The sequence below is a fragment of the Zalophus californianus genome, chromosome 2, assembly GCF_009762305.2.
Source record: "Zalophus californianus isolate mZalCal1 chromosome 2, mZalCal1.pri.v2, whole genome shotgun sequence".
Classification (NCBI taxonomy): domain Eukaryota; kingdom Metazoa; phylum Chordata; class Mammalia; order Carnivora; family Otariidae; genus Zalophus; species Zalophus californianus.
Window position 1 is genome coordinate 116,268,925 of NC_045596.1, and position 27,741 is coordinate 116,296,665.

The 27,741-nt window shown below is 34.3% G+C and overlaps 1 protein-coding gene across 5 annotated transcripts in view; it reads left to right on the plus strand.

The window, feature by feature from the left end:
* Positions 1-27,741, plus strand: part of NAA15 (N-alpha-acetyltransferase 15, NatA auxiliary subunit) — an 80,351-nt gene that overhangs the window by 29,371 nt on the left and 23,239 nt on the right. For all 5 annotated transcript variants that reach the window (XM_027597863.2, XM_027597864.2, XM_027597866.2 and 2 more), the window contains 13 exons: positions 1,762-1,846; positions 3,649-3,753; positions 6,635-6,792; positions 7,609-7,743; positions 8,964-9,117; positions 12,672-12,791; positions 14,337-14,432; positions 14,582-14,688; positions 16,699-16,771; positions 19,442-19,611; positions 20,808-20,960; positions 21,496-21,624; positions 22,476-22,689. In XM_027597863.2, coding sequence (XP_027453664.1) covers positions 1,762-1,846; positions 3,649-3,753; positions 6,635-6,792; positions 7,609-7,743; positions 8,964-9,117; positions 12,672-12,791; positions 14,337-14,432; positions 14,582-14,688; positions 16,699-16,771; positions 19,442-19,611; positions 20,808-20,960; positions 21,496-21,624; positions 22,476-22,689 — 1,699 coding nt within the window. The remainder of the gene's footprint in view (positions 1-1,761; positions 1,847-3,648; positions 3,754-6,634; positions 6,793-7,608; positions 7,744-8,963; positions 9,118-12,671; positions 12,792-14,336; positions 14,433-14,581; positions 14,689-16,698; positions 16,772-19,441; positions 19,612-20,807; positions 20,961-21,495; positions 21,625-22,475; positions 22,690-27,741) is intronic.

Genomic DNA, 27,741 nt, shown 5'->3' on the forward strand with positions numbered 1-27,741 from the left:
TGATGCCAAATGTAAAATTTTACATTTTCATTGTTTTGTTTCTACATTTTTTCCTGCTGTGATTTTGTCATCATTTGCATTAAGTCTCCCAGATTTTGATGATAGTTGTAAGTAAAATTTGCTTAAATTTATGACAGTGAATTCTGGCATAGATTATTGTATCTTTTAGATGCAGGCTTTTTCCTGTAACAAATAGAATGGTTTAAAAAATAATTATTGGGGCACTTGGGTGCCTCAGTCGGTTAGGCATCTGACTCTTGATTTTGGCTCAGGTCTTGATCTCAGTGGGGTGAGTTCAAGCCCTGCATTGGGGTCCACGCTGGGCATGGAGCCTACTTAAAAAATAATAATAATAATTAAAAAAATAATTGTTATTAGTGAAACCACACATTGATACCTGAAAGTCAAAAGCACTAAAACATGATAAAAAAAAAATATGTCCCCTTCTCCCCTACCCCCTCACCCTTTCACCTTCCCACTTCAGAATCAAGCACTCTCTTAGCCATATTCTTTTGGTATTTACTTTCTTGTTGCTTAGTAATATACCACTGTACTTGGTACATGACTTTTAGAAAACATTTGTTGACTTCTGGTTATGGAAAAGAAGGACTTAGAACATCATTCACACATTTGTCCACTTTCCTTTTCCTCATTATCCTGTCATAGTTGTATCACAACATTTTGATAAACTGGCACTGAATATTTACATTTTTATAATTATGCATGTATTGTTCACTGTTAAGCTAAATATTACACTAAGACCATACTTTCTTATATAAGCCTTTATTTCTCCTGAGTTAATACTTGCTCATGCAGTTGGTTTTCTGTAGACCTATTGCTCATTTTCCCCAAATGTGTCTGATTTTTTATCATTTGCTTATAAATAATAATTTCCATATTCTGAAATATATTAGTTTCATTTTGCCCTTACTGGAAACCTATTCCATGATGGTCTTTGGCTTCCTTTTTTATTTTGGAGTGGTTGTTCTCTAGTTCTTTTTTCTGTGTTAGATTTATTTACCAAGTGCCATATTGTCTTGTTTTGTTTGATTCCTTTTAATGGCTTCATAAGGAAGAATGCATAGAGATAAAATTTTAGCTTTCTTAGAAGCCTGTGAGTATCATTTTCACAACTTGATTGATAATTTGGCTGGGTGTAGCATTCTAGGTCAAAACTTGATTTCACTCTGAATTTCGAAGGCTATGTATAGATGTTTTCTAGTTTTTAGCCGTATTCCATTATTATTTTGGAATAAAATTTCAGTGATAATCTGATTACAGATCCTTTTTATGTGACTTTTTTCCCCCCCTCTGGAGCTTTTCTTTATTTTCAAGGTTTTGAAATTTCATCATGATGTGCCATGGTATAGGTCTTTTTTTTCTTTTTCATTATTTTGCATGCCACTTGTTCATCCATGTGGCTTGAGAGACTTCTTTTCTTCAGTAAGAAGAAAATATTATTTTAAAATACAATTTCCATACCTTTATTTTCTTTCAGTTTTCATTTTCTATAACACTTGCTGGACATTTTGGAGTGAGCTGATGATTTCTTATTTTTCCTAACCTATATTCTGTCTGTCTTGCTTTTACTTTCTGTATTTGAATCTTCTGTATTTTTTTTTTTACTGGAATTTTAGTGGGATTTAGGAGAATATGGAAATAACATTTGATCATTCTGTGTATTTAGTAATCAGAATTTTAGTATTGAATTTAAAATTGCATTTCTTCCTAAACTCTATTTTTTCTTTTTTGTTTTGACAGAGATGTTACGAACATAAACAGTATCGAAATGGATTGAAATTCTGTAAACAAATCCTCTCTAATCCCAAATTTGCAGAGCATGGAGGTAAGTGTAAATAACATACTTGTAAGTGTAAGTAAATAAAGCTTTGCTAACTTGTTTGACTTCACTTATTTGGATTCTGTTACTCTCAGCTGCCCTATTTTTCAGAGAGAATAGACCTTCTTTGACTCTTGTGTGAAGATGTTTTAATACTGTAGTTTGAATTTAATGTTAAGAAAACTGTAACACCTTCTACTTGATTTCTGGTTTATTCCTGCTTTGCAGATTAATGCTGTAGGAAAGGCAGAGGAAATAGTAGGGACAGGTATGTTTAGATTTAATAAATAAGCTCATTTAAGATATTAGAAAAATTTGCTTTAGAACTTTTGTTGAGCTGGAGAAATTTGATTTTCTTACATTAAGCTTATTTAGAAAGTGTCCATTTGGTCCTTAGCTTATGAGCCAGCATCTTTTTATTCAGCATTGTATCTTAGTTTTTTAGGACAGTCATATTTAAGACATGATTTATATATTGTGACGTTCTGAAAATTTACATAGCTTTTGCCTATGTGAGGGTAGAAGATTGGACAGTGAGATGTTGGTAGGGTAAGAGGAGAGTGTGTAGCTAAACTTGTGAAGATGCATAGGAGAACTAAGTTTTCGCAAGTCTGATTTGTACAGTTAGGAAAAATGGCTCTTCAGTAATTAATTTGATAATCTCTTAGTATCGAAGAAAAGGGAGAGAGTAATAGTTCTCTATCGGCTCTATTCCTGTGTATTTTTTACTATAATAAAATTGAAGGTGGAAAGCAGGGGGAATAAAACCACCTAAATTTATCTCTTTTTCTTCCTTGTTAAGAAGTAATTTTTGTTAGGTGGATGGTATGTTGTATGAAGTACCGTAATTTAATTGAAAGTATTTTAACAGTACATAAAATGATGGTTTGTCTTAGACTCACTGGCAGTACAGAGTTTCGTTAATTAAGGTACTTTAAGATGTTTGGTAAAACTTGCATGAATAGACAGGGCGCCTGGGTGGCTCAGTCATTAAGCGTCTGCCTTCGGCTCAGGTCATGATCCCGGGGTCCTGGGATCGAGCCCCACATCGGGCTCCCTGCTCCGCGGGAAGCCTGCTTCTCCCTCTCCCGCTCCCCCTGCTTGTGTTCCCTCTCTCACTGTGCTTCTATCAAATAAATAAATAAAATCTTTGTATGCTTCGTAACATGCACGTTATAAAATTAGAACTCTTTTTTCTTTTCCTAATCTGAGAATTTAGTATTTCTCTGAACTCTGTTAATCTTTTGATTGTAAATGACAGGTGCCTGACGTTTTCTTTGTTGTGTGTTTGGTAGTAATCCCAAAGAATCATTTAAAAATTTATGAAAGTCAGAAATGTTAGACATTTTATGTGGATGGTTTAACCATTGAACAGTGAATTTAATCTTAATATAACTTGAGTTCACAGAAATAAAGTCTGTTTTAAGGTAAAGTTTTCTGTACTTTAAAGGAGTGATTGATTATATGAGATGACTCCATGGAGTTCCCTTGAAAAACAGTAATAGAGTCATTGTATCTTGTTAGCACATGAATTACCAGATAATCATGCATCTTTGTATCTTTTTATTTAAAAAAAAAATCTGGGGATGCCTAGACTATAGAAATGTGTGTTTCCTGGTTTGTCAAATTTTAAAATATTTTAATTCTGTAGAAGTCCGAATGTTTTCCAGATAATCTTGAAAGTTTAAGTTCTTAGGGTAATGTAACATTTGTTTTTGAGATTCTGATTACTTCTTTGTTGATTATTTTTAATGTTTAATTACTTTCTTTTTTCTTCCTTTTCTTTCTCTCTCTTTTTTTAAAAACAGAAACCCTGGCTATGAAAGGATTAACATTGAACTGTTTGGGGAAAAAGGAAGAAGCTTATGAATTGGTTCGTAGAGGTTTGAGAAATGACTTGAAGAGTCATGTGTGTATCCTTTTTGAGATGCATTTAAGGATTGGATTGGGGTGTCTTAAGCTAAGACAGCAATTTGGGAGTCAGAAGTCTTAGATTCCTCTTACTGTGTAATTCCAAAGTTTTAAATTGAATTAACAGCTGTCTTCATGAACATTTTTATGTACCTACCCTGTTCTGACATTTCTTCTGTTCAGATAAATTGGACTTTCCTTTTAAAGTACATTAGTCCCACCTTATCCGCAGTTTCACTTTCTGCAGTTTCAGTTACCCGAGGTCAACTGCGGTTTGGAAGCACGTGATCCTTCTGACGCGTTGTCAGGTCAGTAGTGGTATTACACTACGTCACAATGCCTGCTTCATTCACCTCACTTCATCTCATCACGTAGGCATTTTATCATCTCACATCACAAGGAAAAGGGTGAGTACAGTATAATATATTTAAGAGAAAGAAAGACCATGTTCACATTACTTTTTATTACAGTGTATTATAGTTCTATTTTGTTATTAGTTATTGTTGTTTATCTCTTACCATGCCTATTTTGTAAATTAAACCTTATCATAGGTATGTGTGTATAGGAAAAAACATAGTTATACATAGGTTTCAGTACTGTTGGTTGTTTCAGGCAGTTTTTGGGAGTCTTGAAACCTATCCCCCACAGATAGGGGGGTACTATATTTATGAAAGCTCTTCCATAATTACAAATAAAGAAGCACCCTGCAAATTTCATCATCATTACAAATTTAGAAAAAAATATACAATAGGAATAGTAGACAAATAGTATACTGATGAAGGGCACAGGCTTTGGAGTATGCTTCCCTTAGGTTTGAATTTCACCTCATCTTTTTGGGATCTTAGGACTTAGTTTCCTAGTATATAAAATGAGGATAACCATATCCATCTCACTGTGGTGTGAGGATTTAATGATGAAATATATTAGATGTTTAACATAGTTTCTGATAATGCCAAGGTACTATACCAGATAAATTTTAAGTGTGAAGTTAGGAACAAGTACAAATGTCTGAAGGAAGATAGAGAAAAAATTGTGGGTTGCTCTTTTTTAAACAGTTTTTTAACAAATATTTCTTTACCTATTTTGTGAGCTGATACAGTTTTTAGTGCTGAGACACTTAGAATTTGAAGTGTTTACCAGACCTCTGGCACACTACAGATGAAGAAAAGTTAGGGATTTTGCTGTCGAGGAATTTACAGTCTGGTGAAGGAAGGTACTTACTGGAAGCATATACAGAAACATGTTTGAGTATTACATAAAGCATTACAGCTTGTTCAAAAATTATCACTAATCCAGTAAAGCAGAAATGAGTTGGGAGTAAGCAGAAATTCTAGGGTAAAAAGGACTAATTAGTAAGACTGTTGTAGATACTTTTTCATCATTTTTAATGATTGGGTAGTATTCTGTATGTATTTACTTAAATTTATTTGTGTTCCTCTTGATGGATATAAGTTTCTTTAAATTTTTAGAAGTGTTAAACCCCTAAAGTGTAGATTTTTAGGAGGTGAAGTTTAGAGGCAGTTAAAAGATAGCAGTGCTCGAGAGGTGATGACATCCTGAAATAAAGGTAATGGGGGCCAGATTATAAAGGGTAGTGTGTCTTAGGCTTTTAAAAACATATACCAGCCAAATGAGAACATTGTGTTAAGCTTTACTTTGTCATTTATAGTATGAAAGCAAGGATTTTTCAAATAAAATTTATGGTATTAAATATGTATTTTCAATTACATGTGCCATCCTGGACATTATGTATTTAACTGACTCTGTTGAGGATCCCTGGCATAAAAGTTGGTAGATTGAAAAGTTTAAATCTGATCTGAGAGAGAAACACTACAAGTTTCTGAAAGGGAAGTGAATTGTTTTCTTTTGATTTTGTGGGGTTTTTTGTTTGTTTGTTTGTTTTTAAGAAGGGTTACTCTGGAGAGCATAAAAGCAGAGAGAGACTGAAGGTAGGAGGATGGGTGACTGTGCAGTAATCAAGATCTAAAGTGAAAACGACCTGTATTAGGGGAGTGGGATTATTTACATATTCCCCCCTTTATAGCATCTTTTACAACCAACTATAGTTTACTTATCTGTGCCCTTACTAGACCTCAAATTTTTTGAATGCGGGAAATAGTCCATTTTGGTCACCTACACCCTGATTATTAAGATATTTTAATAATTATTTGCTAAGTGAATTTTTATCTTATATGTGGTTTTTATCTTCTGTGTTGACTTTTAGGAACTTTGTACTGCACTAAGCATTCTATACTAAGGATCTTGTTAGCTAAAGAAAAGTACATGATGTAAAATAATTATGTCATGTATATACCCATTCCCTCTTTTTTCTTTTAAAAGTAAAGATAATTCCAGGGGCACCTGGGTGGCTCAGTCGGTTATGCATCCGACTCTTGATTTTAGCTCAGGTCATGCATGATCTCAGGGTCCTGAGATCCAGATCAGTGATGCAGAGCCTGCTTGGGATGCTCCCTCTCCCTCTGTGTACTGCACACCCTCCCCATCCCCACTCATGCGCATGCACGCTTGCTTTCAGTAAATAGATAATTCATAACATTTATTGAGTATTTATTTTGTATGAGTCTTTTCCGTTTAGTTATGAAACTATGCTGTATAGACTTTCTATTTACATTTTGTAATTGAGGAAACATAAGACTAAGTAACTTACCAAGGTCACAGCTAATAAGACAGGTGAGACATATTTTCTTTGGCTCAAAAAGCTGTGTTGTTTTCCAGTGTGTTAAACTTCTATCTTTATATTCTCTCCCTTTTTTAAAAAGCTTAGAATTTTATAAATAGCTGGAGTTTTCTGAGTTTCTTGAGGAATATTATTGGAATATTATTTCTTGACTTGTAGGTTGTGTCCTTAACTAAATCCTTTAGGTTGGCATGTTTATGGCCTTCTCCAGAGGTCAGACAAGAAATATGATGAAGCCATTAAGTGTTATAGGAATGCGTTAAAATGGGATAAAGACAATCTTCAAATCTTAAGGGACCTTTCTTTACTGCAGATTCAAATGAGAGATCTTGAGGGTTACAGGGTAAGTAAAATAGCCAATTGTTTTATTCTAAGGGGAAAGTAGTATTAAAATATTTAAAACTTTTTTGAGTACTTACTGAAAACAAAATTTTCCGTTCTTAAACAATTTAATTTAATCTTATTCATCTCTTCCTAGTAGTGATTGTGTATATTATGACTGGACTAATCAGATTTTTAAAATAAGTTATTTTACTCTGAGGCAGAATTGGATTACTGTGTAGAATGGAGTTAATTCAGTGAAAATTAACATTGATGTTCCTCAAATAGGCAATGCCTTTGTCTGCTATTAACATGTAAATACAACCTTTAGTTCTCACATTTTTCTGGAAAGCCTGTTTGTTTCTTCTTTTTACCTCCATTGAGACTATTCTTTGTGTCTGTATTTTAACCCTTAAATCAGTCTATTAATTTAGATCTGTATAGCCATGTGTAGTACCTGCTCAGTTGTTTTCTATAGATCTTAACTCAGTAGTTGGGCTCTGTATTTTTAAAAAAGTTTTTCTTCTGTACTCTTCTCCATCCTGTCTCTCTCTCTCTCTTTTTTTTAAGTAGTTCAGGAAGTAATAAAGCAGTCTGGTCTTAAGTTTTAAAACAGTTACAAGATTATCTTGGAGGCTTCATTGTACTTCTTACCAAATATTGTTTTGCTCCTATAAAGCTACACAATATGGATGTCTGAAGCTGTTTTCTGTTATTATTCCCAGGATTGTGTTGCAAATTGCTCAGCGTTGTTGGGTAAATTAATATGATCTTTTTAGGAGCATTTGCTTTCACTGTAAACCTAAGAAAAAAAATGTGTTTTTTTTCCCCTTTAAAGGAAACGAGGTATCAATTACTTCAGCTTCGCCCTGCACAGAGAGCATCATGGATTGGTTATGCTATTGCTTACCACTTATTAGAAGATTATGAAATGGCAGCAAAGATTTTAGAAGAATTTAGGAAAACACAACAGGTAACAGCCAGAAGCCAGACCTAGTAAACTGGGTCTAATTCTAAGTATAATGATAAAAAAGAAGTGTATATAGACTTGCAAACTCTTTATTTTGAAATAGTTTCAAACTTCAAGAAAAGTTGCAAGAATAGTACAAAGAACTCCAGATAGGAGTTCAGTCACATTAACTGATTATTAATACTTGACACATTTACTTTACAATTTCTATTATCTACTTATCTTTTTAAATTTTTTTCCTGAAACATTTGAGAGTAATGCAGATACCATGATCTTCTACTCCTAAATCTGTCATTGTGATACTTCCTAAGAATAACTCTATAGTTATTAACTCTATACACAGTATGGTGTAGATTATCAAAAAATTAGGAAATTTAACATTGATAGACTGTTATTATCTAATCCACAGTCCATATTCAAAATGTATTAATTGTCCTATTTATATCATTTCTAAGATTTTTTCCCCCCATTACTGGAAGCATACTTTGTATTTAGTTATCAATTCTTTCCAGTCTGATTTAATCTGGAAGTTTTGAAGACTTTGTATTTCATGACATTGAAATTTTTGAAGAGTACAGTAAGTGCTTTGTAGAATGTCCATCAATTTGGATTTCTTTGCTGTTTCTTCATTATTAGATATAATTAAGAATTTTTGGCAGGAAACTACAGGAGTTATGTTTAGCCCTTCTCAGTTCATCACATTGAGAAGCATAAGGTCTGTCTGTTCCATTTAATTACTTGGTTAAGGTGGTGTCTGCCAGGTTTCTTTACTAAAAAATTGTTACTTGTTCCTCTTTGTATTTAGTAAACAGTTTGAGATTTTCTTGCCTATTCTTCATCAAACTTACCACTAGTTTTAACATTCATCGATTGTGATTCTTGCCTGAATCAACTGTTCTATGATAGTTGCAAAGTGGTGATTCTCTAACTCTTATTTTTTCTAGATTTATTATTTGACATTCTGTTAAGTAAGAGCTTTCCTTTCTCCCCCATTTACTTTTTATATTAAGGACTTAGGGATTCTTACTTTATTCAGTGAGTTATAAGTTAATATTGTCATTTTTTTATTTAGTTGCTGTGTAGACAGATATTTAAGAATTTTTAGAAAATGAATTTTATCAGTTATTATCCTTTGATTTCTTGTATGTATTTTGAGTGTATAAGCAGTTTTCCATTACGAAAACAAAATTCTTACTGTTAGTGTTCCTTATATCCATATATAGACATCCCCTGATAAAGTGGATTATGAATATAGTGAACTCCTTTTATATCAGAACCAAGTTCTTCGGGAAGCAGGTCTCTATAGAGAAGCCCTGGAACATCTTTGTACCTATGAAAAGCAGATTTGTGATAAACTTGCTGTAGAAGAAACCAAAGGTATTTAAAAAATTTTTTTATTTTTATTTATTTATTTTAAGATTTTATTTATTTATTTGAGAGAGAGCCTGTGCATGCACAAGTGTGGGGGAGGGGCAGAGGGAGAAGCCTACTTCCCGCTGAGCAGGGAGCCTGACGTGGGGCCCTAGCCAGGACCCTGGGATCATGACCTGAGCCAAACCAAGAGTTGGACACTTAACTGAGCTGCCCAGGTGCGCCGAAGGTATTTTTTTTTTTTTAAGGATTTCATTTATTCTAGTAATTAGTTATGACAGAGAGCAAGACTAAAAAATCTAGTTGCTGCTGATAATTGCATATAATTCAGCATTTTGGTGATAGAAAATCTATTTCTTGCTCATACACACTGAATAATTTGTAATGTCGGAAAAATACACATTTCAACAATGGATATTAATATAAGAAAGAATAATTGCAAAAAATAAAATCATTAAATGAAGTGACTTAGGATTTTTTTCTTTAAATGTCTTTGGCTTGAAGATATTAATAGGGTTTAATCAAAACACAGGAGGTAATTGCTTAATTTTATAAGACGGGAATAAATGTCTTAGGAACAGCTTATTAGCAAAACTGAATGTGTTATTGACAGTAATATTTATTGATAATCAGTCTTTACTGAAGTATATATGAGGCAATTATGAGGTCTTTCTAGTTTATCTGGATGTCTTTCTGGACATAGAATATGAATTGAAACCAGAGATTTGGCTTTATGTGTGTGGATTGTGATAAGAGGGGTAGATCCCTAAAGATCTCCAGTGTTGCCATTTATTAGAAGGCCAAGAAAAAGGAGTCTCAGTTTTAAAAGTTGAGGAACTGATTATAGAAAATGAAAGAAGAATAACAAAGTAACTGAAAATAGAAGTATTTTTCTAAGAATTACCATCTGAAATGTCTCTTTGCCTGGCTTAGTCCAGGGAACTGATGTTTGCTGGTTTCAGATTCCTTTGGCTCTTGTTGAAGTTGAACACTAAAAAAGTGCGATACTTGAGCTTGCATAGTGGATATAACCATTATTTGCCAGATGCGCTCTCCGCAGAGGATAATGCAAGAAAAAAATGGAAGTCTCTACCTCTGCTGGAGCTCACTTGTGAACTACAGATCCAGAACAGCTGTCTTTCATTTGAGTTGATCATCCCTTAATCTATTATAAAGGGAGGGGATTTCTGACTTTATAGAAAGATCACAAGATTGGAAAAAACTAGTTCGGGTTCCTTCATTGGCTACTATAACTAGCTGTATGACCAGTCACAAGGCTTGGACCTTGGTTTCTTTATCAAACTACATGATAGTTTTCAAAATACTCTTAAGTACATTATTTCATTTGATCCTTTTGATAACTGTATTAGTGAGAAAGAATGACAGGTCAAGTTAGGTGAGGATTCAGAGTTGATCAGTGGATTTTAGGAATTTGGAAGTCATTGGTGACCTTAACAAAAGCATCTTCTGAAAATTTGGAAGGAGGGTGGTAAAACCCCAAACAAATCAGCTAGAATTAAATGACATTGGAAGTCAAGGAATTAAAGAGCATGCATGGATGACTCAAAAGGAGGTTTGTTGTCTAGGGAAACAGGTAAGTGGGGTGGTGCTAGATGAAATGGAATACAGAATCAAAAGGTTTTTTACAGTATGTGCTTATGCTCACTGGAGAATGATCCAGTAGAGACAGAATATTTAATACAATAGGGAAGATGTGATCTAGTGGATAAGTTGAAAGATCAGCTTTAGATAATAGATAACAGTATGAATAGTTCATAGTAGCAAGAGAGGGTAGAATATATAGGCAAGTAGATATATAGATGTAGTGGATATTTGGGAGTTCTCTTCTAATTGCTTCCATTTTCTCAGTGAAATAGGAAACAGCCATCAGTTCATTCCAAAAAGTATTCCTACTTAGTGAGTCAGGTGATGGGGACCGGATATATAAAGAGAATAGAAAGGAACCGAGAGTAGAACATTAATCTTTGGAAATTCCAGTAATAAAGGCATTGTTAGTGGTCTGAATAATTTGCAAACTTCTGGAGTGGGTGAGTGGGTATAGTTAAGCCGAAAGTTTCATTGTTAATTCTTACACCACCAGTTCCTTCTACAAAGACAAGGTGGGAGAGAATTAAGGAAAGGAAATGTTGGATGGGTGTAATGTAGGGGAGAAAAGTTGCAGGATTTTTTGTTCTCAGTGACGTAGGCTTTTGATTAGTATAGAGCAGGTTTGTCAACCTTGGCACTGTTTTGGGACTGAGATGTTGGGGATGGAAGTTTCCCATATGTTGTAGAGCACTTAACAGCATACCCTAGTGTCTGCCTGTCAGAATACGAGTAGCATTACCCCATCACTTATTGTGATAACCAAAAAATGTCTCCTGATATTGGCAAAAGTGCCTTTGGCTGAGAGCCACTGAAATAGATGTTAAGAATATGGGCTTTTTTAGCCAAATTACTTGGATTCAAATCCTGATTCTAACAATTAACTATCTGAAAGTCCCTCAGCAAGTTTACTTAAGTTCTCTCTGCTTTAAAATGATGAAAATAATAGAGTTTTGAGAGTTGAATTACTTAATGCATGTGAAACATTTAAAAGTCACTGGCAAACAGTGAACACTCGGTAAATGTTCATTTTTATTGTCTGATGAGAGCAGAGGGTGCAGGGGTGAAGTCAAGCATGGTTTGAAGATAATACCTTTGGTGGATGGAAGCCTGTTAAGGATAAGGAAAAGTGTACCTGAGCAGTGTTTGAGGCTCATTTGATTTTGGAGCTCATAGATTTCTAGTGAAACCGGTGTCTCTGTCTGTTCAGCTAATGACCTGCTTCCTTTTGTGAGAAGGTGTGTAACAAGCAAACATTTGGGATGATCCAGGTCTTAAAATTGGTAAATAAGGGAGCCTTAGGTTTTGAGACTGATTTTGATATTTGGGGCTGTTAATGTCATTTAGGGATGAGATTGGCTATGCAGCCCAGAGAAAACCAGCAGTGAGTCTATGAGTTACTGCAGGGTCTGAAGAAAAGGGAATGGTTTTTCTCTAAGATTGAAGGTTAGGATTAGTGAGACAAGAATAAGCTAAACAAGACAGTTAAGCTTAAAGCAAGATAGGTGCCCTATTTAGTAGTTGGAAGAGCTAGAAAAAGCAGGTTTGAATGTGGCCATGACTGTGGGCTGCTATAGCTGAATCCTTTTATAATTGATTTGGAGATCATAAGGTTAGAGTGTTGGATTGGATCAGTAATTCAGACATGAAATTATCTGTGTTAGGCATAATTAAGCAGTAGATGGCGGCTTGGTGACTGTGTTTAGAGAATTTGGGGAATAGCCTGGAGTTAGACAATACCTGAATAATTGAGGATGTGGAGAGGATGGCATTTCTACATAAGAACTTCAAAAAAAAGAGACAATGACATGGTAGTCTTGTTAAAGGGTATTGGGAATTCAGGAGGATACCAAATCCACTTCCCAACATTGAAGAGGTTTTAAGAGGAAGTTTAAGGAAAAGTTTTAAAGAGATAATCAGAAGATATTTAGTTAATTAAATTTGTTTTTCATCAGGGGAACTTCTGTTGCAGTTAGGTCGTTTGGAAGATGCAGCTGACGTTTATAGAGGATTACAAGAGAGAAATCCTGAAAACTGGGCCTATTACAAAGGCCTGGAAAAGGCACTCAAACCAGGTAGTATTGTTTAAGATGTTTTAAGTTTTTAATTGCTCCCTTTATGGATAAATATTTTATTAACTCATTGAAAAAGCATAACTAGAAAAATAGTGGTTAAGAATTGGTTCCAAAATCTGAATACATAAGTACAGTTTTAAACTTCCATTTAATATGACAGATTGAGCATTTTCTGAAACCTCTCTTCTACACATTTATAGAAATAGTTGAAAGAAGAATTTCAGAAACAACTTAAAAATTCACAAATGGCATGGCAGCATAAAAAATGGAAAGGGAAATTCCTACTGACAGAAATGTCTCCTTACTTACAGAGATGTCTCCCTAAAGGAAAGAAGCAAGCTTAACTTCTGTGGCCACAGCAGCATGGCCTGCCAAGGGCACATGAATGTAGCCAAGCTGAAAGAACAGTACTGCTTCCTTTGTGGGAAGAGGGACTCAGTTTCCATCAGTCAAATGAACTTGGGTCCAGAGACTCTGCCCACAACTCTCCTTCACCCTCTCCCATGAATGGAACCCACTTGTGAGGACAGACCCAGAAACATCATTTACAGATAGGGTCCTTAGCCAAGGTGATCTGATTTGAGGCTGTCTCCCTCAAGACCAGTAGTGAGCCATTACTGATATGTTGATATATACAAGAGAAACCTTGTAACAAAGAATATTTTACTACTATGGAACACTATCACAGGAATGGTAATCATTAGTACAGCAAAAGGGAGTAAATGGAGGAATCTAAGATGAAAAAAGGAAATTGCAGTCATGAAATATGAAAAGTTATGAGAAAGTACCAATTAGGAATCTAGGAAATGAAAAGCCTACTTATTTTTTTTTTTAAAGATTTTATTTATTCATTTGAGACAAAGAGATACAGAGAGAGAGAGAGCATCAGTAGGGGGAGAGGGAGAGGGAGAAGCAGGCTCCCCGCTGAGCTAGGAGCCCGATTTGGGGCTTGATCCCAGGACCCTGGGACCATGACCCAAGGTGAAGACAGACGCTTAACCATCCTAGCCACCCAGGCACCCCGAAAAGCCTATTTATTGACACAAAAATCTTAATAGATTGAATGGAAGAGGGTCCACAACTGAGAAGTTAGTGAACTGGAAGATTGAACTGAGGAGAGCTCTCAGCTGAGAGTAAAAGAAAATATAAAAGAAAGGGGGAGAAATGGAAGATTAGGGGATAGATCCAAAAGCTCTAAAATAAAGGATAGGCTGAAGAGAATAGTAGAGAAGCAAAGGAAACATAATAACCAAGCTTTTCTTAGAACTAAAGTTAACTGAGTCCTTAGATTCTGAAAGGTACCTAAAGCAGAAAGGATAAAGAAAATTATGTATTTTAGATGATTATAGGTATTTAAAATATGAAAATATTAGAAAAATATTGTAAAATGATTGGTATGTTTAGGTGGTTAGATTTATAAATTTTCTTTTCACCTTCAGCTTTTCTGCTTAATAAGAATTTATATATACTTGGAGAAATTTATAATTTGCTAGAAAACACATACAAGTTATAATTATATATAAAAATTATTTTGTTTGTTTGCAGCTAATATGTTAGAACGACTAAAAATTTATGAGGAGGCCTGGACTAAATATCCCAGGGGACTGGTGCCAAGAAGACTGCCATTGAACTTTTTATCTGGTGAGAGTAATTGCAAAGGAATGAAAATGATGTAGGGTTTACAGTTTGTTTTCTTGGTTTTAGGTATACGAGTATGCATATTAATATTAAAGTATGCATTTTAGAGTTGTCTGGGTAAATGCAAATCAACAGAATTTTTTTCTTCCAAGGTGAGAAGTTTAAAGAATGTTTGGATAAGTTTCTAAGGATGAATTTCAGCAAGGGTTGTCCACCAGTCTTCAATACTTTGAGGTCATTATACAAAGATAAAGAAAAGGTAAAGCCAAATACCACTTTTTCCCCACTATCATTTCTCCGCTCAGTATTTGGAATCGTTGATTCTTGATTATCTGTGTACATAGTACACATTTTGTGAATCTGCTGTTTTCCTGTCTTGCGGTTTAAATGCTTCTGTACCTCTTACTTTTCATCCTTTTCTCTTTTTAATCAAGTAACTTATTATTTCCTTATTTTCTCTTTTATTTCTGCTGTTTACTTTGAGTCAGTGTAGGTATGAAAAGTTGGTAAGGTAGTGATTTCTTCAGTATTTTCTCTAATCCTTGTTCATGGTGAAAGTCAGAAGTGATATTTTAAACTAAGGTTTAGCTTAGTAATCTTTCTTCTTATTTGGTAGAAAAAAAAATTCTGTCAGCAGTTTGTTTGCTGTCCTAGTAAGTTAACTTACTCTTTTAGCTATGTATAATAATGCTCAAATTGCTTATTAAGAGGGTGTTTTAATTTTGATTATTTTGCTTGCAAGTACAGTGACATCAAGGCATGTTGGTTGGATAAAAATAAATCAGTTACAGTGAAGAATCAGAAAGATGGGACTAATTAAACATGCTAAACACTTTAACCTAAGCACAGAAGGTGTGCTTATTTTCCAGTCTTTTGTTGGGAGGCCCAAGGTATGGGCTTTATTGATGACGTTCACTCTTTTTTTAAATTGCATAAATCACATTCATAAAATGTGGTCTGTTGTTTTCAGTATCAGAAGTGTGGGAACGCTTGATTATAGCGTCTTGATTATAGAAGCCTATATATTAATGATTTCCCCCTTTATGGTTGTATTATTGAAACCTGAATTTGTTAGAAGTATCTGATTTATCCTTGAGTCTTTCCACGATATTCAACTTAAAACAGTTTTTTCTTTTGTTCTCATTAAGTTTGCATAATATTGAATTAAATTCTGTAATGATGATAATAAATGCAACTGATTCAAACAGGTTTGGGAAAACAAAACTTAGTAAGCATGTAGCTCAACTTGTGGGAGCAGAAGAACATGGGCGCACCAGAATAACCTAGCTGTGACCATTCAGTCCTCACAATTTTCTGAGGTAATGGAGAGAGCTGGTGTTAATCTGTTGAATTGGTGAAGTCGAGGTCATTTAGGAGAGCTTCTATAGTAACAAATCCATTATAGATGGATTAAGTGAAGAAGGGAATTAATAAATTAAAAGTATTCACAGATCTCTTACAAAGCCAGGAGCAAGTGGTATAGTCATGACTCAGGAGAAACCAGAACCTGGACATCCACTCACTATCCTGGATTTCAGAAACCCACCCATGTTCCTGTTTCAGTTTTACTAATGCTTTCACTTGGATTCTAAAATTGAGAGTTGATGCTCTTATGTACTTTTGGAATTTCTCTTTTCACGTAGTTTTTAATTCTTGATTCTTAAAGGGCAGATGTTAATTGTGGGTGTTACTTATGTGAATTGAAATAAAAATGAACCAAGATAAGAGTCATCCACAATATTACCTACAGTATTACCTTTTTTAATCGAACCTTTTCCTGATTTCTAGCTCAGCTTGATGCTAGCAGGGAAGGGAGTGGCCAGTAAGTTTTTAGAAATTTATATCTTTTTTTTTTTTAAGACTATTTATTTGAGAGAGAGGGAGAGCACGAGCAGGGGGAGGGGCAGAGGGAGAGGGACAAACACACTTGCCGCTGAGCGCAGAGCCTGACGTGGGGCTCAATCCCAGGACCCTGAGATCATGACCTGAACCAAAATCAGGAGTCAGGCACTTAACAAACTGAGCCACCCAGGCACCCTGAAAGTTGTATCTTAATACCTTCAAAAATACATGGTTTACTTGCTTTTAAGTTTTTATCCATAGGTTAAGAGGTTTTATAAGAGGGTGTGTACGTGAGTGTGTGTGTGCATGCGTGTGTTTTGGAATGTTGATGTAGCCCTTTAAAATAGTAAATAACATGTTTTGTACAAGAATGGTAACTGCATGTATATATATTTTATTAAAGTGTGCTTGTGTGTTTGTACTCTAGGTGGCAATCATAGAAGAATTAGTAGTAGGTTATGAAACCTCTTTAAAAAGCTGCCGGTTATTTAACCCTAATGGTAAGTGCTCAAGTTTTATGTTTTAAAAACATTTTGAAATTTTTAATATATTATGAAATTATTAATCAGAAGGTCAGTATTGTTCATTATTTAGACAGTAAGCTTAGCATATTTAAACTTTTTTTAAGATGGAGATGCATTAATTTTTACATTGTGTGAAAATATGTGGTTAAGAGAATCATCTTACTGGAAAAAAATGTAAAATTTAAAACATTTACAAAACTAGATCTAATCATACAATGATCCTCCATCATTTACCCATCATCCAGTTTCAATAATTTTTAACTCATGGGAAAACATATTTCATATATTCTTACCTACTTCCCTCTTTTCGCATGTTATTCTGAAGCAAATCCCAAACATCACATCATTTTATCCATGACTATTTCAGTATTCTAACGATCATAACCAAAGTTATCATCACCACACCTGAACATTAATACTTTGTTAAGATCAAAGAAAAAAGTCCATGCTTACATTTCCAGTTATCTTAGAAATGTCATTTTTTTTTTCTTCCCTGGCTTTGAAGTTGTTTGAGGATTCATATGAAATCTGTACTTCGAGTTTGATATGGCTCACCTCTCATAAAAAATCTATAGGTTTTCTATTTGCTCTTTTTCCTGCAATTTATTTGATTAAAAAATTGGGTTTTTTTCTTAAGTTTTTCTACAGTCCAGATTTTGCTGAATGGACTCTCATGGTGTTGCTTAACATGTTATTCCTCTGTCCTCTGAATTTGTTATAAATTGGTAGTTGGATGTAGAGCTGTGCTGTCTAGTATAATAGCTATTAGCCACATGTGACTATTAAAATTTTTTAAATTAAATAAAATTAAAAATTCAGTTCCTCAGTTGCAGTAGCCACATTTCAGGTGCTGCTCAGTAACTGTGTAAAGCCAGTTGCTACTACCATATTTGCCAGGGCAAATACAGAACATTTCCATCCTTGCAGAAACTTCTAATGGACAGGTCTGAGTAGAGGATTAATGAGATTCACTTTTTTTGGTTTGTTTTGTTTTAAATATAGGGGGTGAGCAAGGTGGTTATTTCATGGGTGGAGGGTGGTAGTATATTCTTCCATCAGGAGGCATTTAGTGTTTGTTTTGTGTGTTAGCAACTGTCAGGAATTACAAACTGGTGATAGTCTATCATTCATCTTCTGTTATCTTTTTTTTTTCATCTTCTGTTATCTTACAAGAGAAATTTGCCTTCCATCTGTTACCTGTTTATCCAGTATTTTGGTTTTTATATAGGAAAAGCAAGATAAATGCTGTTTCTGTCCTCTGTTTCTCCTACTTTTTGTTGTTGTTGTTCTTTACCAGTTTTCAAAATAATGAATTCACTCAGTAGCATCCTTCAGAGGTGCCAGGGCACATTTTAAAGGTATTATGAATTCATGGGTTTAAACATACTTGATGTTTTAAATCATTGCAGTTTCAAATGGCTCCAGCCTTCACATACCATGGTGTAGTAGTTGATAGCTTTTTTGCAGTTTGGTATGACAAGATATTCCAGCTCATCTGGTACGCTGCCCATAGCAGACCTGGAATCAGTTGTTTTTCCAAAGGAGCCCTGGTTCTTACAGTGGGAAACCCCAGTATGGGACCTGGGGTGCTCATTGCTTTTGGGTTGATTATTGTTTCTAGGTCTCAGATTAATTTTAATAATACTTTTTAGAAGGCGTTACCATGGTTTCATTGGTTAATCATCATGATGTTCCTTTGATTATCAGCATTTTCCTACATATTTTACAAATGTGGAAGAGGTTCAATGACATGCCCAAGAATATGCAGCACTTTAGTTGCAGATCTATCAGATCGGGAGTTGGTGAGTTCCACTCCTATTGTTTGTCCACTGAGCCATCCTGCTTTTACTAGGATAAAAATAAGCAATCTATTGCTTTCTTTGAAAGCAAATAACAGTTCTTAGATTTTAGATATTGGTATTTAAAAAAGTATTTTATAATGTGTGGGTTGTATATTTAACTTACACATTTTCTTGTGAGTATATAAAAATTATGAACTAAAATGTAGAGTAAGCATTTTTACTTAATCTCATTTTTTGGGTATAGTTTTTACTCAGCCTAAATTACACATCATTGCATATCAGCATAATGTTAGAATATGTTAATATAATCACCCAAAACTCAACCACATCACAAGTATATTTATGTATAGTTTAGTACATTAGCTAGAAACCCAATTAAGCAGTCAGGCCTTTTTTTTTTTTTAAACCTCACATTAATGGAAAATCAAAATTTCTTCTGATACCTTTTTCGCCCCTCATAAATAATATCCTGATCTTTACACTTTCATAGTACTAGCACAACTTGTCTCCCTCATCCCTCCCCCCCCATTCCTTTCAGTTTCTTTTTTGGGGTAATTTTTTATATCTTTGATCTCATTTATCTGCCATATTTATTATATAAAGTTCTTACTAAACTCAAGGTAATGTGTTAGGGGCTGTAATGATACAGAACAGACAACATGGTCCCTTCCAAAGATCTTATGAATTTAAGGATGGTTTTATAGCTAGATACATAAATAAATGGTTCAAACTACTTTTCCTTATTAATAAAGATAAAGCCATTTGGAGGTGGGTACTCTCTTAATTATGTAATGACTAATCTTGGTTTATTTCCTCTCCCACCCACCTCCCCCACTTTTTAAAGATGATGGAAAAGAGGAACCACCAACCACATTACTTTGGGTCCAGTACTACTTGGCACAACATTATGACAAAATTGGACAGCCATCAATTGCTCTGGAATACATAAATACCGCTATTGAAAGTACACCTACATTGATAGAACTCTTTCTTGTGAAAGCTAAAATCTATAAGGTAAAAATCTTCCCTCCCGCTTTTTTTATAAGGTAATGAGTCTTATAAAAACTTTTTTCTATAATTTGTAGATTCTAAAAGCTGTAATAAAAATGATATATTTGATGACTCGTAAAACCTGGAATAAGTATAGAACATTTCTCAGTCTGATTACTTTTAGATTTGTCATGGTCATAATTTACTCATTTATATCTCTGTATACACACAGATATACATACATGCATATGGTTATTCAGAAATGTGGTTATTCATATTACATATTTTTATACATTCACACACATTTCTGGTTATTTTCTTGATTTTAAGTAGTAACAGTATAGATACTCTAAAGTAATTTGCTGTGACGTTTGTTTCTGTTAACACTTGAGTTTGACCATGATCAGTATCTGGTAATCTTAATGAAATGAAACTGAAGATTTTACTATTTTACTTGTCTTCTTAACTTGGTCTTACTTGAGAATCTCCAGTCATATGTTTTAGCATCATCTTAAAGTTGGCTCTTCTTTTTCTTAATACAAATACAAATTAGTAATAATAGCTCTTAAGGAAGAGATTATAAACTTAAAATTTATTTACCAAAAATAATGAAATTAAGTATTATTTTAAAAGCACTTTTCAAGGCCAGGTTATGCTCATTTGTTTTGTGGCTTTGACAAATGGACTAGTAATGTAAATTAAAACACATTGTGGAATGTCCAGTAATAGGCAGTAATGTTTCCCTAGTTGCTTTAGGTTAGAAATTTGGCTAATACCTTTGCCTTTTTTTTTTTTTTAACTTTTCAGTGTTGATGAATAATTTTTTAAAATAAGCATTGTTGTATGTTAACAGAATTTCCCTGATATTCAGCCATGATGCCTTTTATGAACTTTCTGTTGTTCTGACTTAAATATATTAATTATTTATTCTTAAAATTCAACCATTGTTTTTGAGTATTCATTATGTGCCAGACACTGATAAAGGCAGTGAGGTGTAACAGTAAACAATATTATTAAAACAAGTCTTTACTGTCAGAGAGCTTGTATTCTACATGGCCAGAAAAGTATCAAAATGTATGCATCTACATTGATTAGGGTCTTAAGATCAGTCAGAAGAATACCTTTTTTTTCATTTGTGTTTTAGTTACTTATCAGTAGATAACTAATTACCTGCATAGTAAAATTAGCATACTGACCGGTTTATTTTGCTTTTCTATAAGCATGCTGGAAATATTAGAGAAGCTGCGAGGTGGATGGATGAGGCCCAGGCCTTGGACACAGCAGACAGATTTATCAATTCCAAGTGTGCAAAGTACATGCTAAAAGCCAATCTGATAAAAGAGGCTGAAGAAATGTGCTCAAAGTTTACAAGGGTTTGTACAGCTAGTGTTCTTATGAATAGTTTATACTTGTATATCTTGCTTATTTTTCAAAATTTCTTTCTAGTATTTTTAGTATCAAAATAGGATTTTAATTAAATTACCTTAGGAGAAAGAAACTGAAATCAATATTAGTATAAAACATAATTTTCTTTTTAGTTGGTTGTACAGTGGGTTATTTAACTCTGATTTATATTGATGTATATTCAGATGAATTTTTAAGGGTGAAAGGAACTAATGTTAATTGACTACCCGCTGTGTGCTAGTGTTCTCTTTCTTATGTTATTTTCCAACCCCAGTTATGTAGATCTTTTGATTATTTACAAAGGTACATTTTTTTTCAGTGATCAGAAATATAATTCCAATTTCTTACACATAATAACAGTTCCCTCTTACTCTGAAAACAGTTAAAAAGAAAGTTATTTTGAAAGAATTCAAATCAGTTGACCATATTTTCCTTCTTAAATGCTATGGTGAAATGGTGTATTTGGTAAGAAATGGTCTTGAATGCATATAATTTTTCATATAGGAAGGAACATCAGCGGTAGAGAATTTGAATGAAATGCAGTGCATGTGGTTCCAGACAGAATGTGCCCAGGCTTATAAGGCAATGAATAAATTTGGTGAAGCACTTAAGAAATGTCATGAGATTGAGAGAGTAAGTACCATATATATATATGAGTTTCTCATTTTATTGTAATATATTGAAGGTTTTGGACAACTATAGTTTTTTCTTTATAAATCACACTGAGTGATTTCTAAATATCAGTTTTCACGTTTTTTCAGTTTTTTGATGGAAATGTTATAGACTACATTTTCAGCAGACTTGCCCATTGTCTACTCTTCATGTGAAAAACTTGATAGAAAGTTTGTAGCTTGGCTATGTTTTTATTGATGTTGAATGTTTCAAATTGCTGCTCCATCTTCAGTAATAAAAAGCTCATTAAGTTATCCTAGAAAGCTGTTTTGTTAAGGGGTTGATTGGTGATGTATACCCTTGATAGTCCTAAGATACAAGCTTTGAGTCCTTTTTACAGTATTTCTCTAGCCAGCATAACATTGTGTAGGACTCAAATTTGTATTTTTAGAAAAATTACCAAATACTACATATAGTCTTTGCAGGTCCATTCTAAATATAAAAACTGAATGTTTAATGTGTCAATGTACTACATCATTATGTATATTAATAAATTATGTTTGATTTGTCATGCTAGCTTTAAGTATGATTTAAGGAAGGAATAAATACATATATTTCAAATCATGTGTTTCCTTTTCATTCACCAAATAATTCAGTGCTTGGTGTATGCCATATACCGTGCTGGGGGATACCAATTATATTTGCTTATTTGATGTGCAAAGTATTTATATTGGGTGGTTGTAATTTTTAATATCTTTTTATTTTGCTAATATTTTCATGCATAGGAAAACAAGTAATTCCGAGAGTTTGAATTCTGTAGTTTTCTTTGACATTGTTATACTTCAGTATAATAAAAAAAATAATTCTGTCAGCATTTTATAGAAATCACTGACGACCAGTTTGACTTTCATACATACTGTATGAGGAAGATTACCCTTAGATCATATGTGGACTTACTAAAACTAGAAGATGTACTTCGACAGCATCCATTTTACTTTAAAGCAGCAAGAATTGCTATAGAGATTTATTTGAAACTTCATGACAACCCCCTTACAGATGAGAATAAAGAACATGAAGCTGATACAGGTATGATATTCAAAGATTTCTTATTATTTGCTATGGTGTGTGTATATGTGTCTTTGTATTTTTGTGTAGCGTAGAATTTTCTTGAGCTTTTTTAGTGAGCACTTTGTGGGAAGATGTTATACATGCTTAGAAAATGATGATGGACATTTTGTGGATTTCCCTAAGCAATAAAAGAAAAATACTGTTTATACTTTGTAAAGTTAAGCAAGAATTTAATTTGTAACTGATCATTAGCTTTTAAGAAGTTGAATCTCATGAGTTTAACATTTAAAATCTGGTTTACTCAGTACTGTAAATTGCTAACTATCATTAGTGTCGGCACTCTACATTAGTGTTGGCGGTCAGTATATCTAGTTACTCTATTCTTCTTTGTAATAGTTATTTATAATTAACCTACTGAAAGGTGAAAATTGCTTGAACATTAAAAGCCAGTTTGGAATTAAACTAATAAGATTGCCTAATAATTTATCATTTGGCCAGTTTTTAAAGTGTTATTTTTATATCATGATGCCAGAATGTATAGTCTTCCCTAGGGAAAGGTTCTCAGAATAAAAATGATACAGGCATGTAGAAGGATATAAATATACATCCAAATATTTTGTGAGTTGTTCATGGCAAAAATGTTACATGAGGTGGCGGAAAAAGTGTGTCAGATTTTATTATTCAGTCCTAAGCTTATTCCTCTTCTGAAAAGTTATGGTTGGTGGTTTTCTGTAGCCTTCTTCCTGATAAAGACCTTTGGATCCTTTTGTTAATTTTTATTAAAATTTAAAATCACACATTGAAACCCTTGTATAGATTTCATTTGATGCTCTATGTGTTGTTGCTTTAACTAGAAAGAAAATGCCAGTAAGAATCTACAAAACAATTACAGTTGAAGCTGAGAGCTGTGATCCTGTGGCTTCTTTTTATTTTATTTTATTTTTTTTATTATGTTAATCACCATACATTACATCATTAGTTTTTGATGATCCTGTGGCTTCTTTTATCTTTCTCTTCACTCCTCCTGCTTTTCTCCTCTTCTTCAGATTATTCAAATAATAGACAATTAACTCTATACAAAGTTAAAACAATTCAGAAATACACTGGCAAATGTGAAAATCCCCTTTCACTAGTCTCCATACCCATAGATAATCTTCTTTCAAAGGTTATTGCTATCTCTAGAAAAGGTTCAGTTGCCTTTGTACACAATTACATATTTCAGTTATATGTGTACGTAAACTCCACACACACATATCAGGGCAGTTCTTTGAGGTTGTTTGGTTTACATTTGTTTTATTTTTCTAGCCCCATAAATGAGTGATATTATTTCCAGTATTCTGCAACTTAGACTTGTTTTTTCATAGTGTTGGTCCATATCTGGACATAACTTAATACAATCATCAGTCATTTTAAAAGCTATGTAGGAACCTATGTGGGTTTTTTCCCCTCACCATTACAGTGCTATAGTAAATGTCCTTGTATATCATTTTGTACTTGTTTATTTAGCGTGGATTGTTAGAAGTGGAAATTCCTGGGTTAAAGAGTATAAAAATTTGAAATAGTGTCAAATTGCCTTCCTTAAAAGGTTCATCAGTTTTTATTGCCACAGTATTGAGCTTATCTTTTCCTTTATTGCTAACATAAAAAATTATCCATCCTTTACATTTTCATTATTTTGGGGAAAATACCTGATTTATAATTCCCAGATTATTTAGAGATTTATTTATTTATTTTTAGAGAAAGAGAGAACGCGTGTGTGCATGTACATCTGGGGGGTGGGGCAGAGGGAGAGAAAGTCCCAAGCAGACTTTGTGCCGAGCGTAGAGCCTGACTCAGGGCTCGATCTCACAACCACAAGATCATGACCCAAGCTGAAATCAAGAGTCAGACACTCAACTGGCTGCACCACCCAGGTGCCCCTATAATTCCTAGATTTTTTTTTTTTTAAGATTTTATTTATTAGAGAGCGTGCACAAGCAGGAAGAAGGGTAGAAGGAGAAGCAGACTCCCTGCCGAGCAGGGAGCCCATTATGGGGACTCGATCCCAGGACCCTGGAATCATGACCTGAGCTGAAGGCAGACATTTAACTGACTGAGCCACCCAGGTGCCCCTAATTCCTAGATTTTTAAGAATGGAACATCTGTGTATGTTTTCATGTGGCCTTTGGCTTTCTTGTATAAATTGCCTGTTCATGTCTTTTTCTCATTTTATTTTTCAACTTGGTTTGTAGAAGTTCTCTGCATGTTCAGGACTTTAATCCAATTGTTTATGTATTACAGAAATTTTCTTCCTGTTTTACTTTGGTCTTTATGGTAGATGTATTTTATTATGGAAAAGTATTATTAATTTATATGAGATAAAATTTCTATAGTCTTTTGTGGCTTCTAAGACTTGCATAGAAAGGCTTTTTTACTTCAGAATTTAAAATATATTTATTTTAGAAGATATTTATCTTCTGTGTTTCCTTACAATATTTTTTGTTATGCTAATCAGCATACATTACATCATAGTTTTTGATGTTGTGTTCCATGATTCATTGTTTGCATATAACACCTAGTGCTCCATGCAGTACGTGCCCTCTTTAATACCCGTCTCCAGGCTAACCCATCCCCCCACCCCCTCCCCTCTAGAACCCTCCGTTTGTTTCTCAGAGTCCATAGTCTCTCATGGTTCGTCTCCCCTTTCGATCCCCCCCCTTACAATATTCTGTTATGTTTACAGTCATCTGGAGTTAATTTTTTAAAGATTTATTTATTTATTTTGAGAGGGTGGGGGGAAGGGTAGAGAGAGAGGGTGAGTGAGAATCTCTAGCAAACACAGGGCTCCATCGCATGACCCCGAGACCATGACCCCAGCCAAAACCAAGAGTTGGATGCTCATCTGACTGTACCACCCAGGCACCCCTCATCTGGAGTTAATTGTTATATAATGATGTGAAGTAGAATGTAGCTTATTACCCCCAGATAGATGGCTGACTCCTCAACAGTATTTTTGATATGTTGTCATATTCCCCACTGATTTCAAAAGGGGCGCCTGCCTGGCTCAGTCTGTGGAGCATGTGACTCTTGATCTCTGGGTTGTGAGTTCGAGCTCCACATTGGGTGTAGAGATTACTTAAAATCTTTAAAAATAAAAAAATAAAATGCCACCTTTATCATGAACTAAACTGTGAAATACAATGTAGTGGGTTGTGGGTATGGTGTCTGGTTCCCACATACATCAAAAATTCCCGTAAAGACCTTAAACTGTGGTATTAACATTAGTATACAGGTTTCTGTTCTTATGATCTCTTTGTCTCTTCTTAAAATCTAATACTCTGTCTTTAGAATTTTCTTGCTTTTATATGAACTTGCTTTTATATTTGAACTGTAGAATTACCTTGTCAGAAAGTTTCTTTTGGAGTTTTGGTTTTTTTTTTAAGATTTTTATTTATTTATTTGATAGAGAGAGAGCAAGAGCAGGAACACAAGCAGGGGGAGTGGGAGATGGAGAGGCATGCTCTCTGCTGAGCAGGGAGCCCAATGTGGGGCTAGATCCCAGGACCCTGGGATCATGACCTGAGCCGAAGGCAGTCACTTAACCGAGTGAGCCACCCAGGTGCCCCTCTTTTGGAGTTTTTAATTTAAATTGCATTTGAGATACAGATTACCATTTGGGGTGGGGATATCTTAAATAATATCGAATCTTTGCGTACTAGAATGCATTGTATCTCCTATTTCTGTTTTAGTGTGTAATATAGCTTTGGTGAATTTACTACTAGCATCATCTCTACGTGTCTTTTTTTTCCATTACAGTATTCTAAATGAATATTATCATAGTTTTTGTTTTGTCAAGTTGGTATCCTTATTGAACTCTGATATTAGGTTTAGTAGTTTTTTCAGCTGATTTTTAAAAAATTGTCTGTGGGGTGCCTGGGTGGCTCAGATGGTTAAGCGTCTGCCTTCGGCTCAGGTCATGATCCCGCAGTCCTGGGATCGAGTCCCGCATCGGGCTCCCTGCTCCTTGGGAGCCTGCTTCTCCCTCTGCCTCTCTCTCTCTCTCTCCCCCTTTCTCTGTCTCTCATGAATAAATAAATAAAATTTAAAAAAATTATGTAAGCTGTTACATTAATCTGTAAACATTGGTAGTTTGTTTTCTTTCAGTATTTATACCTCTTTTTTATATCTTATTGCATTGGTGAAGGTTGCTAAAACTGCTAATTAATAGAAACAGTAGTATACTTGCTGCCTTTTTTATCTTTAGACATAATGTTTCTAATGGTCCACCATAAAGCTTACTATTTGTAGTAAATATCTGGTAGTTACCCTTTATTTGGTTGAGAAGTTATTTTTTGCTTCTTAGGTTTTTATCTTTTCAGTAAATTTTTTTTTTTTAAGATTTTATTCATTTATTTGACAGAGACACAGTGAGAGAGGGAACACAAAGCAGGGGGAGTGGGAGAAGGAGTAGCAGGCTTCCCGTGGAGCAAGGAGCCCGATGCAGGGCTCCATCCCAGGACACTGGGATCATGACCTGAGCCTAAGGCAGATGTTGAACGACTGAGCCACCCAGGCGCCCCTATCTTTTCAGTAAACTTAAAAGAGTCTTACTAATGTGGCCAGATTTATTTTGCCTTTTTATGTGAATGTTGATTTGGCTGTATAGAGTAGTCTAGGTTTAGGTGTTATTTGCTATGTATACACATATATGCATGCGTACACATACATATACACACCAATTTTTTATTTTTAATATAGTACAATATTCTAGCATAGTAGAATTTTCTGGCTCCTTCTAAGCGAAAATTCTGATCTCTATTATGTTCACATAAGTAAAAGGTAATTCATGTAAAGTTGAGACCGTGCTTATCCAGATAAATAGTGCTACATTAAGTGAAACAGGATTTGAATTCTTAATTTCTGTATTAACTTCTGATGTGGTTATTCCTTTCTCTATTTTTGTAAGGCAACTCTATTATTATGAACTGGGTGAGTCCTTTCAAGGCACTAGGAGATAATATAGAATAATAAGATCACAAAATAGCCAGTGGGCCAGATCCGTACTGCAGTTCGATTTGATAAATGAAGTTT